At 37.6% G+C, this 13499-nt stretch overlaps 1 protein-coding gene across 5 annotated transcripts in view; it reads right to left on the bottom strand.

The window, feature by feature from the left end:
• Positions 1–961: 961 nt before the first annotated feature.
• REV3L (REV3 like, DNA directed polymerase zeta catalytic subunit) overlaps positions 962–13499 on the bottom strand; it is a 178244-nt gene continuing 165706 nt past the window's right edge. For all 5 annotated transcript variants that reach the window (XM_070795488.1, XM_070795489.1, XM_019967201.2 and 2 more), the window contains 5 exons: positions 11349–11486; positions 9102–9292; positions 8075–8321; positions 6223–6432; positions 962–2118 (listed from right to left, as the gene is read on the bottom strand). In XM_070795488.1, coding sequence (XP_070651589.1) covers positions 1978–2118; positions 6223–6432; positions 8075–8321; positions 9102–9292; positions 11349–11486 — 927 coding nt within the window. In that variant the 3' untranslated portion in view covers positions 962–1977. The remainder of the gene's footprint in view (positions 2119–6222; positions 6433–8074; positions 8322–9101; positions 9293–11348; positions 11487–13499) is intronic.

The raw sequence follows: 13499 nt of genomic DNA, 5'->3' as shown, positions 1-13499 counted from the left end.
ATGTTTCCCCCCAATATTTTGGCCTTCTTCACAGACACTATTAGAAACTGAAGTTCATATAAAATTGAACATTACCTGTCAGCATCTGCCTGTCTCCGCTGTTGACTGGGGCCTCTCTCTGTGGGAGCAGAGGGGAGCTTAGCGTTGGAAGTAGCGTGGGAGGAGAACAGAATGAGAGAAGAGTTTTAACATAAGGGATTGTTCAGATTATTTCTTAAGCATAACTCAGAAGATGAAAGTTTGTTTTTTTTTCAATCTGGGTGAAAGAGAAATCTTTATTAATAGCTGTTCTAAAAGGGAGGAGAAATAATTATGAAAGTATATTGGAAGCTTCTTACAAATGTTTTTTTGTAAAATAGGATCATGTTTCAACACACTCGCTGGTGACAGTTATTGAAACAGCAAATGCAGCTCATTAAAAGGCGGTCAGGCTACAGACTCTGAGGGCAGAGTGAAAAGGGAACTAGAGATATGCTAAGTGCCAAAAACTAGTTTTGAGCACTAGGTACTGAATACCTCCTTGTTAGTTTGGCTGTGTCCAATTATGAAGAGGTTAAGAATGATTATTCCGTTGAAAATATTTTGTCTAGCTATTCTGATGAGAAAGATGATGTAAATAGAAGACCTATTTCCAGTGCATAACCAGATGAGCTTTCTATGTTAAAATTTTTTCTATTGAAAATAATTAAGAAGTACTAATATAATTTTTGCCTTCCCTCTGGACATTATATCTAAATGAACATGGGAGATGCACTAAAATGTAGATTTGTAGAACTCTGAAAGGATGAAAGCTAAACATTCCCTAGACTACTTTTGCTCCCATTAAAAAAAAATCTGAAAGTTTGGGTAAGGGAATTACAGCATCAATTAGGATATGAGTTAAATTTACCTTATTAAAATTCAGAAGGGGTGGGGTAAGGAGGGTGTAACTAGTATAGGCTTATAGAACAGATGAAGAGCATTCGACTTACAGCAAGATAAAACCACACTGCTGTATTTCGTATTTTATTCAATTTTAATATGGTTTCCATTATTAACTTTTAAAACAAAATGATTTCCAGTTTAGAAAACAATGCACTGACCACATAATTCTTTTTTTATATACAGTTATACAAATATTCTAAATACACATTTTGTGTTCAAGATGATGGCAAATAAGATTAACTGTACAGTACATAAGGAAAGAAAATATTTTAAGCATATTTAGAAGCAATAGAAATGTCTATACAAAACAAGCAAAAATGGAATAAAATTTTTTATTTTTAAAGTATTGCAACAGGCCCACAGGTTTGTAACAAAAATGTCTTTGCACAGTTCCTCACAATGCCCCATTAATAGCTAAAGCAAGACAGCGGTTTTAGAAAATAATGTTTCAAAATGCTACACATGGTACTACTGTTTGCACAGTCTGATCAAAATAACAACTCTACTCTGAGTCAAGCAAAACCTAGAGGAAATATACCAAACAACTTGAAAATCATTTGTATAAAATTCATTGCACATTATTTTACTCAGTTGTCTGAAAAGTAAAAAAGTGTATTTACAAAATATTTCGCAGTCAAAATTATAAAGTGAATGAGTATCTCTAAGTAACATGTCTTGATACAGACAGTTCAAGGAAAACACGAATGTCTTTTTTTAAAGAGGTTTTCAGTGCTCCTTCCACAGGGAAGTAAATACGATCTACTCAAATGGATTTACAAGATGTTACACATACTGGAGCAAATTCAACACCGGCATTATAAAACAATGTTAAAAAGGTGAAAGGATGAGGAATTTGTACATTGTAAGAAGTGAGCTATTCAGAGATCAACGAATACGATTTTTAATTCAGTTATCATAAAAGTCTTCATAGTCTTCAGGTAATAGACAGACAATGAACATACTTGACTCGATGAAAGTTGAAAAAGCACCATGCACAACAGTTTAGTGGTAAACACTGAAAAATAGCACCTGGAATTCTGTGATATTGACAATTTAAAACTGGTCTAGTAATTGCCGGAGATACGGTGCCTTGGATAGTTCTCTATTTACTCGGGAGAGCTTGTAAAGTACTGGGCAGTTCAGAGAAACACATGGGATATGTCGATCAAAGCAGCCTGTACAGTTCTTGCATATCTGAAAGGACAAGAGGAGTGCGTCAAACCATAGGAAGGTTTCTGTCTCCGTGTGTAAACAGCAGACTTTTATAATCCTTCATGACCCACCACAAATTACTGGCACATATTACAGAAAAGTTTCATTAGTTCTCATCTTTTTGAAGCATAGCCAACCCTAAGTTGAGATGTTTCTAAAGAATATTATTTCGCAAACCAGAGAGCATGAAATTCCCTAAAGGATTCATTTAATCCCAGAAATCAACTTTCATTTATGGTAGAATCCTATTGTATTAAGATCCACAAAATAGGCTACCCAATTACCATTCAAAGACTGGCTCTTAAATTAGCTATGTACACTGTTTTTTCAAGTTACTCTAACATTTTATATGCTAATCAAAAAAGTTATCCACTTTCTTATTTCAGAAGAGAAAATGCTAGTATGGGGGCGGGGGTGGAAATCAAAGATGTTGAAAGTAGCTGGATAGACCAATAGTTTCAACCCTGGCTGTACATGAGCTTAAAAATAGACTAATGTCTGAGCAAGGAATCAGGATCTTTGGGTGTGAGAGCTTAAGAATCTGTACATCTTAGGGCTCCCAGATGATGCTGATATATAATGAGAACTGATCTAAAAAAAAATACTAAATCATAAGGCAGTTTTTAAAGAAAAGCATTATATCTTACCCAGTGATCAGATTTTAATATGTAAGGTCTCAAGTCACACACACAGTTTGTTTATTTTTTTTTTTCTTTTTTGGAGGTTCTAGCAGGGGAGCGCAGCTACTCGTATACCCTTGACCGAAGACCGGTCCTCCTCTAGCGGGGATGGTTGTCCTCTTTGACCGAGCGTGCAGCTTCGGGAGGGACGCACATGGAGCGGTGAGGGAGGAAGGGGACACCCGCCTAGCCAGCCAGATCAGCCGAATCAACCCTGGCGATCAATGGGGTGACAGATGTCGCAACCAGATCGCCCTCACATCCACACACACAGTTTAAAAGTGGTAAAACATGAAAAACTTTAAAGAAAAAAACTTTAAAGGATACTAGTGAGGGCCCCAAGGGTTAAGAAAATACAGGCTGATTTTTAATGTGAACAGTTTATCCAAGTGATTTAAAAAAGGGATAGCAATTAGCTGCTGTTATACTAATTACCTTTTAAGAGAGAAATCAGATCTGCTCTAGTTAATTCTCTGGTCTGTATCTAATAGCTTCTGTTTTAGAGGCCTCACAGCGGTGGGGGGGGGGGGGACGACGACTTGTTCTCTGCCCCAATATTTTTCAGTCGATTGCAGGGCCCATTTTTCTCAACACCCTGGTTACTCTACCTGGTATTATGATACTGCTACAAGCGAACTGCTCAGAGCCCCGAACTTCAGTGTGCTTTCTGGAGAATGTGCTGTTCTCTTCTGAAGACTTTCACCAATTAGATCTCTGCCAAGAGACTTAAAGCTACTTCTAAATATAGAATGTCTGTATCACAGCTCCATTGCCTGCAGCTACATCCAGGTGCCAGAACAAACTGATAAATATTTATGCACTCTGTGCTTGTCTGATAAATAAACCAGGATGGAATTACTTGTCTCGCTAAACTTAATGTTTAGTTTCAAGATCCTTTACTGGTGATTTAAACCCTGAACAGGTTATGTTTAAAACTTTAAACACCACAACCTAGAAACTTATTTTTTAGCAGATGCTTAAGAAACAAACAAACAAAAACCTGCTTTACTATTTATTGATTCTTTTTTGTTATCCTTTGGCTTACTTTCTAGATTTTTGAAAAATTTTCAGTCAGATGCTTAATTTTGTTTATGTTTATAATTAAATGTTTAAGGTGATGAATTTTTCTCTGAGATCTGCCATGGCTGTCTAGAATCTTGTATGTACTGTTTGTTTAATAAGTGTTAAAATTTCCAAATACAAGGATCATTTTGTTTTCTGAGTTTACTAGCTTTATAGAATTGTATTGATAAAATGTTTGTAATATTTCTACTTTCTGAAATGTATTAAGGTTTTCTTTGTAGTCTAAGATATGGTCAATTATTTAATATTTCATATAAATGTTTTCCATAACTTGAAAGATATATTCTCTAATTATTAGGTTAGAGAGTTTGATATATATAATCAAAAGGTTTACCTTATAATGTTTAGATCTTTAGTAATTGTACTTATTTCTGATCACTTGTCTTGGTATGAGAGCTGTTTACTAATGTTTCTGACAATTTCTTGTAATTTCTGCTTTGTGAGAATTCCTACAGGTTATTTATGTACAGGAGACACACATTTTAATTATCTTAGGAAAAAAGCAATCCTAAAGTTAAAATGTCTCTTTAAAGATGATGAACCACCCCTTATTCATGAATAGCATTACTTTTAAAACTGCACTTTTATAAGAAATAAGATCTAATATTGAACGAGGGTTCTGGTTGAACTGATGGCACTTATTAGCACAGTGTATGTTGCTGGGGGCAGAGGACAGGTCCAGGGAGCTGCCTCGGACTCGGGAGCTCTGGAGGCCCTGCCCATGTCTGCACCTTCTACTAGAAGCCAACAGGGAATTTTCTAGGAGGGCAAGTTGCTGCCATTGGGGTAGGAACCCAAAAACCACAAGTTAGGGACACCCGGTTACTAGTGGTTGTACTAACTACAACCACCACTTTGTGGTGGTACAAAAACTGGGACAAATGGGCTAAAAATTGGTTGGTAATCACTCCAGTGACTTACTGCTGCTTTAACTGTGCGTTCAGCAAGCAGCTGTTTCCTCATTTAATACATATGTATGACCACCAGCAAGGGCTGGACTCTAGCTAGGGACAGCTGACTCAGCAGTGAGAGAAGGGCAGGGCCTCTGTCCTCACCTGCTCTCTGGTGAGGAGGCTCGAGCCACAGTGCTGAGAATGGACAGGATGGCAGGGGGATTAGTGTGAGGCTGCTGCAGGAGTTTAGGGAGAAATAATGGTGGTTGGACTATAGGATGGTAACAGAAGAGAAGCAGAAAAGTTCTTATTTATTTAAGAACTAATTAGTAGATGGATGGGGAGAGGGAAAAGTCAATTTATCATTTCAATAAGCTAGGTTTCTATGGTTGCATCAATAAAATCATACCTTTCAGATGCTACCATCCTTAATGAAATTCATTTACTGCATTCTGAATGACTAGCTCTATACACTATATAACTTTTTTCTGCCAATGCAGAACAGCGGCTAGGATGGTGTAGAGCAAACAGTCTCTAACAGTCCGTAATTTTCCTTCTATAAGCATACAAGTTCTGAACAGCCTAGTCTCCCCAGAGATGGCTTCTGTCCTGTTGCCCTGCATGGCAGCTAGGAGTGTCTTCCTAGGAGGCTGTGGACACTCCGACTTGTTTCAAAAGCCTCTTTACCTTGAAGGGGCATGGTGCAGAGCCTGGCCTTTACATACTAGTGGCTGGTTTACTTTAGAGCAGATGAGCTGCTAGGAGCGATTGTAAGGAGAGTTCACAACAGAAGAGCTAGTAGGGACCTATGAAAGAGCATCAATTTGCATTCTGAGAAATCTGGGGCCAGGGACACAGCCAATACTATGGAGTCCAGACTGAAAACCCGATGTCCTTACTATCAGCTGGATTCATTTTCCACTGAATCACACTGCCTCTTAACTATCAGGTTGGCTTTAAAACATTTCAATAACCTTATATGTTCTCATCTAAAGACAAAACAAACTCTACCACAAGATTGTTACTCTTGCCTGAAAGCTAAAAATCTAACTTGAAACATGATGGTATAAGGAGATACAATCAGTCATTAAGAACTGCAAATGTTCCAAGTTGACTAGCAATTCTCTAAGAAAACAAGATTTCTATGAGAATGGTAAGTGATATGGGAGACAAAGCAATTAGTATTTTCTTTTTTTAGAAATGCTGCTATAAAAGAAACTGGATGGCTGGACAGTATAGTTCTATGGTTCTAATAAGCACAATTAGTTTTTAGTAGTTCAATTATGCTATTTTCAGGATTTTAGAAGTTGATTAACTTAGAATCCTTACTCCACTTTCACATCTCACACTACACCTCCCTCAGGAGTTGACTACATTTCCCTGAAGACTCAGACTGCTTGGGATTCTGGGTCTATTGAACAAGGCTGTACCTTTACAAGTCGCTCCTGTTGACGTTCCAACTCTCGAATTTCTTGGTTGAGGATGACTGCAACATGCTGAGGCTGGCTGCGACATTTACTGCAGATGCCGTGCTGAGTCAGGTCATCACACACAGGACAGTGTAAGGTAGTGAAATATTGTGCAATAGTGCCTTTCCGCCCTTCAAGTTCACTTCGAGAGGAGCTGGTGGCCTTCTGGATCTATGTAAGCATCAATTCAGAAATAAGTCTAAGCCAGCTTTATAGCAGTGTGGCTCTTCTCAAGCTAATTACAGGATCACTAAGGCATTATTTCCGGTGTTGAACAAATACTGAATAGCTACTATGTATCAGGAACGGTTTTAGATAATGGGGCTTTAGAAAAGAACAAAGTCCTTCTTTTATAGCTTAATATCATCAGATATATTGTTTTGTTTTCCTTTTTGGGGGGGAGGAAAATGGTCTCAGAAAGGTACAAACTTCCAGTTGTAAATAAGTCATCAGGATATATTATACAGATTAGGAAATAAAGTCAATAATATTGCAGTAACTTTAAATGGTAACAGACGATAACTAGATTTTATCATGGTGATCATCTCATTGTCAAATCACTATACTGTATAGTTGAAACTAATATCAGATTGCGTGTCAATTGTACTTCAATGAAAAACAAAAATAGTTTCTTGTCACTCGGTTTTTTTTGGTTGCAATATGTAGATGTATGAAATTATAGGGGGCAAAGGAGATCAGGGAGGACAAAGGAGAAAATCCAGGTTGAGAGTGGATACTGTTTAAGACTGCACAGTTTTGGCCATGGAAGCAAGGTAAAAAGTAGCCTGTTAGGCATTAAGGTGCAAAATTCAAGCAAAAGTAAACCTGGAGCATTTCAAATGAAATTAGATACATGTCACCTAAGCTTCCTTCTTTGAAGTTGATAATGTTTCAGAGATCTGTCTTCTGATACTCTTCACACTGAAATAACATTATCCTCTTACTATCATACCCTTGGTGCATTCCCCTGGTGTCTTACAAGTCACTCTGCACCAAAGTTATTAGGTTAGCCTTTTATAAATGCCACTCCTGCTACTGATGCAATGAAAAACACTGATAGCTCTGTGGAGCAGAGCCAGGGCCCAGCGTTACGGATGCTGGCCAGCAAAGACTAAAGCACAGTTTCCCCCTCAGTTTCCCAGCTGCTTCTTTTCCTTGAGGCCCTAAGTGCGTACTGAGAAAGTAAAAACAATTTAAGTATTAAACTTACATCAATTTTCCTGAATACTCTCAGGCTTTCATAGTCTGAGCAAATGACTCAGCAGACCTAATTGTAAACATCAGATAACAACTGCTACTTTCCTAGAGAAATGTATCCCTGATTGTTACAGAACCACAAACTGTTCCTTCAGAGTTCGGATGGGGATAAACTAAGAAAAAAGGAGTTCAGGCAAAACTCCCTTTGGTAAGATTTCACACTGCATGTTTTATTTTAGTAAAATGATACTTTAATATTCTTTACTCTGGTCTCTATAGAACTATGTCTAGCTACTAGAGCTTATATATTTCTTAAATACCCATTTTGAAGGAATTTCTGCTTTCATTTTTATTTGCTGTTTGTGATATAGTTAAGTGTTTACCACTGAAGTAGTTGTGGGATTTATTTTAATCTTCTATAATTTGGCTAATCTGACAGAAGCTGGGAAGGTGTTTGTAAAAGATGAAACCAGAAGAGTATAGCGCCTTTGTTGGTTTAGGATAATGAAGGATTTGCTCTGCTCTGATAGCATGTAAATAAAACCTTTAGTTCTACTGAAAATGTTAAGTGAATTCTCTATGGAGTCATAGCATAGGTACTGTTTAGTAGGCTTACCCGTGGTAATTCATGATACCAGCTGAAGACATCAATACCAATAAGAGAGAAGATTCTTGCCAGGGGTGGAAGGATTTGCTTGGTGATATAGTAAGTGGCATTCAGTCTCAGAGTTGGGTCCTGCAGGACTTCCACTGGGCGCCTTACTAGTTGGATAAGCGGTACTCCAGGGGCTCCATAAATGATGACATATGGTACTCGCTCCCCAACTCGAGGCTCAGAGCGCCGATCGTAAGTAAGCATTTTCCTATTTAAATCCAAATAAAACAGTCACTCAAAGACTGTCATGGAAGGCATCTCTCCAGAAAATGAAATGAGAATTAAATAATGAAGCCATGAGAAACTGACAAGGGGAACCTTAAAGGTAGTTTAACTCTAACAGCCATATACACTTCACTTAGCACCAAGTGGATATGCTCTAAGAGTTTAATCAAACTTACCCTGTAAATTACTGTTACCTGGAGAACAGTATGAGTTGGGAGATACCAACTAGCTTAAATTAACTATCATAAATCTAAAAGATAAGAGAAAATTTAGCTGATCAGCTGATCTCCTTCTAGAATGACACCACCTTACTGCTGTGGTAGGATCAATATTAAGGACTACCTATGATTCCGATGGAGAAGGAAATGGCAACCCACTCCAGTGTTCTTGCCTGGAGAATCCCAGGGATGGCAGAGCCCTGTCGTCTATGGGATCACACAGAGTCGGACACGACTGAAGCGACTTAGCAGCAGCATGATTCTGATATAGGAAAAACAATCACTTCCAGCTCTGTAACAGATTACAGTTTCACTGAATCTAGTTTTTGTAGGGAAGGCCAGAAGAGGAGCTCTTTTTTCTACTTCAGAGCTTGCAGTATTTGGGGGTCACCCACTCATGTTATTAAGGCTTCATGTGGGCAGGAGAACAGACAACTGTGTATCTGTGCCTGTGGACTAGGTCTTTTCATCTACTCCAAACCATTCAGAATCCCAGGACCACACTTCCTAGGTACTGAGGGCTGTGCTGCTGTGTGCATCATTACCTTGTAAGTTCCAGGGCTGGCACACAGGCACCAGGTTTGTAAGAGGCACTTCCTCTGTATTCCTTGGCAAAGATAAAATCTTGTATGCTGGCCTTTCCTTCCAGAAGCTTCATACATTGTCGTTGAACATATTGTTTAATTAAACTTATATCTCTTGTTTCAAATAGCAGCTTCAGAGAACGCTCAAGTATCTTAAAAAGAAAATGGATATGCTCGTAAAGGTAAAATATCCTCTAATATATTTCATCACTGCTGTTACACTTTCACTTACATAACTACCAGAAAGCTTCCTGATCTACCTAAACAATCTGCTATTTACAATGACTGGATAATAAAAAATTATTGAAAATGGAAATTATTTGGAGATTTAGCTTGCTATTTCTAAAAATAGAATTATGTAGTTTGAGGAAAATCATATTGGAATGACATGCAGATGAAATGTGTGCTGTGTGTGATGAGCAGCATGAAACATTTGTCTTATATAGCCAAGAGCACTGTAGGGCAGAAAGCCAGACATGATTTTCATGTCTTATTTTTTATTTACTCTGTTATAGAAAGGGTTGGATTCAGGTGGACAGAAAGAAGTTTAAACATCACCAAACAGTGAAAGAAAAGCCAGTCTTTTGCCTTTTTATAATGTCAGTAAATAGAAACTGTGACAGAATTTTCTGTGCTACAGTATTTCTACTGGAAAATGACTGACATACAGTGGAATGAATTTAAATTAGTTCCAGGTGAAAGCTCTGTATCTTATTTTGAGTACTGGAATCCATATGTATTTTACACAAGTTTGCTAACTTAGCTAAGGTACCATTTACCATTCTTCCCTCAGAGAAAGAATGCACTGGATAGTATCCTTCCAGAAACTAGTATGAAATATATCTCAAATTTATGTTACATATATGACATATAGGTTGATTACTGTCAATCTTCTGCTTTTAATGCTCTCATATGATATAAACGGAACAGCACTCTACACACTTTTTTTGCTTTGAGAAAACCTTTATTGCACATTCTTGAATTGTTTGTATAAACAGCACACAAAACAAAGAATTACGTTCTGAGAATCCCTGAAGCTTCTAATCAGCAGTCTGCAAGGAGTTGAGACTTTGGTTTTGTGTCTTTTTAAGGCATACATTTCTCATTTATTTTAAAATTTTTAACATAATTTGTTTTCCAAAATATTTTTGATGTCCATTATAAAACTTTTCTACCATGAAACCGCAGTTCCTGATCCTGAAAGGCCGCTCTTTTCTATGAGACTGCATGTGCCCCAAAGGGACCTGGTGCATCATGCACTTTTCATAAAGCTGGGCAAGTACTAATAAGTCAATCCCTGTGGGATCAAATATCAAATATTTGGAATGCACTTTGATTTTCATAGACATACAGAATACTCTTTCAACTTTGTCCTTTAATACTACACAGGAAAGGAAAAAGCCTATACATGAGTACTAAAAAATCTGATCTTCTCTAGAAATTGTAACAGTTGTCCTTCAGAACCAAATCTGTGACTGTTAGATGATTTTTTCTTTTCTTTCTCATTCTCTCTTTTGAAAGTGAAAGTCACTTAGTCATGTATGACTCATGAGACCCCATGCACTGTAGCCCACCAGGCTCCTCTGTCCATAGAATTATCCAGGCAGGAATACTGGAGTGTGCTGCCATTTCCTACTCCATACACACTGAGTTTTATGACAGCATTAAAAGCATAAGAGATTGACAGTAATTATTTTTGGTTTGTTACAGAACAAATATGGGCCTGAATAAAGAAAAAAATAAAAAATACTATGACTAAAATTACTGTGGTTGAGAAATTTGGGTAATTTATAGTACCAGTGTTCAGAAATCTTCCTAACTTGTATTTGGTAACCCAAGTAAACAATTTCAGTTAATCTCAGATGGATTATTTTACTTATGAAATTTCTCTGTTCACTTTCTCTTCTTTATCCTGCTTCACAGCTTTTGGGTGTTGCCACATGATAAAGTATCATATCAACTCTAGATGATTAGGCAGGAAATTTTTATCAAGTTCAAGTGTTACTTTTTAGCAACTGTGTAAAAGGTAAGGACTTAAATAAGCTGCTTTCATTAGAAATGAAACTCAAAAAATCATACAGTTTCTCTTTAGTTAGACATAGTCATACAGTCTATACAGTTCTTCCACTTAGATATTTGCTTAAGGATGTTTACCACTTTCTTTGCCACTTATTTCTAAAAGATGAAAACAAGACAGATAAAACTTACCTTAGAAACAGCAGGGCAGGAATCTCTTCTCACTGTTTCTATTCCTTTTGCATCAAATACTGGGTCCTTTTGATCAAGTGTTTCATACATGTAACCCACATATCTCTTTTTTGTTTGTAAGACACAGGGCAAATATACCTGTGATGAAATTAATAAAATGTCTCTCTATAAGCACTTTTCCCCCAACCACAAACATCTTATTTTTATATGCCTTTTTCTCTCTCTAACCAGATGTCAATTTTAAGAAAATTCTAAATATGGCTCAGGGCCCAACAAATTCATGAGCGACACTTGGAGGACAGAGCGCACAAAATGAGTTGTCTTTACTTGCACTACCAATTCTGCTCCTTCCTCAGCTGACTGCTTTCAGAGTCAACCATGTCTCTTTAAAGAATTAAAAAATTTCAGTGACACCTACATATGGTACAAATTAAAAAGTTACAAGAGAATATACAATAAAGAGTCTACCGTCCCCTCCATAGAGGAATCCTTTGTTACTGATTTCCTGTATGTTCTTCCAGAGATATTCCAAGTAAATGTACTTATACACATAGGGTAGCTTACCTTCTACCTCACTCTGCACTTTGCTTGCTTCATTTGGTAATTATCTTGGAGAGAAGTCCATTCTCAATAGAAAGTTCATTTTGTTTTGTAGCTACATAGCAGTCCATTTTATGAGGGTATAATAAATTTTGTAACCAGTTACCTACTCTGCATCATTTAGGATGTTTTCAATCTTTTGGAATTACAAATAGTGTTCCCGTGAACAACCTTGCATGGATTAATCCAAAAGATGAATTCCTTGAAGCGGAACTCCTGGGTGAATGGGTGTGTGTCTCCACCCCTTTCTACATTATCAAACTGGTCCTTTCTTCTGCCCCAAGCTGTATCAGTAATCACATTAAATGTAGGTGGTGTAAAAAGTGTAAAAATGGTGTTAGAAAATGTAACTTGTAAAAAGCAGTAATGATCAGATTAGATCCCATCAAAGAGATGCGACAATATGCTTTCTACTAGAAATCTATTTTAAATAAAAAAGAATAGAAAGGTTAGAAAAAAATATATACTTGTTAATACTAATCAAAACAAAGCTGGAGCTGCTATATAATATCAGAAAAAGTAGATTTCCAGACAAGGGATATTATCAAAGATAAAAATGTCAGTTCATCAAGGAGATAAATAATCATAAATGTATATATAGCTAATAAGAAAACTTCAAAATACATGAAATATAAACTGGCAGAACTAAAAGCAAGAAACAGGCAAATCTGTGATTGTATTTGATACTTTGGCCCTCTCTCCTAGAAATTGACAAAGTCAGCAAAATTGTTACTGTTGGCTTCAACAACACTATTAATTAACCTAAGTGTTACTGTAGACCATTCCACCCAATAACCAGAATACACAGGGATTTTCAAGGTCACATGGGAACATGCTGGGCTTCCTAGGTGGTCCAGTGGTTAAGAATCCACCTTGCAATGCAGCAGACATCGGTTCCATCCCTGGTTCAGGAAGATCCCACGTGCCACAACTCCAGAGCCTACGCTCAGGAGCCCACGTGCAGCAACTACTAAAGCCTGTGCACCACAACGAGAGAAGAAAACAAAATGGGCAGCCCGTGCACTGCAACTAGAGAGTAGCCCCAGCTGGCCGCAGACAGAGGAAGCCTGCATGGTCACAGCAAAGACCCAGTAGAGTCCAAAAAAAAAAAAGAGACCATATGCTAGACCAAACAATGAACTTTAACAAATTTAAAAGCACTGAAATTATATAGACTATGTTCTTTCACCACATGGAATTAAAATTAGTAACAGAAAGATATCTGAAAATATTAAATATTTGGAACTTAAACAGCACACTTCTAAATAACCTATAGATCATTATCACTGAAGCACAAGATTCCCAGGCAGCTGCTGCTTCCCTGGTGACTCAGTGGTAAAGAATCTGCCTGCAACGCAGGATACTCAGATTTGATCCCTGGGTCAGGAAGACCCCCTGGAAGAGGAAAAAGCAACCCACTCCACTATTCTTGCTTGGAGAATCCCATGGACAGAGGAGCTTGGCGGGCTATAATCCATGGGATGCAAAGAGTCGAGCATGACTGAGCACACACACGTATGGGAGTGCCTAGGGGTCCTGCAAGGGAACCTG

The sequence above is a fragment of the Bos indicus genome, chromosome 9 (genome assembly GCF_029378745.1).
Source record: "Bos indicus isolate NIAB-ARS_2022 breed Sahiwal x Tharparkar chromosome 9, NIAB-ARS_B.indTharparkar_mat_pri_1.0, whole genome shotgun sequence".
Taxonomy (NCBI): Eukaryota; Metazoa; Chordata; class Mammalia; order Artiodactyla; family Bovidae; genus Bos; species Bos indicus.
Note: the sequence above shows the minus strand (reverse complement) of the source record. Positions and strands in the feature narration are given on the sequence as shown.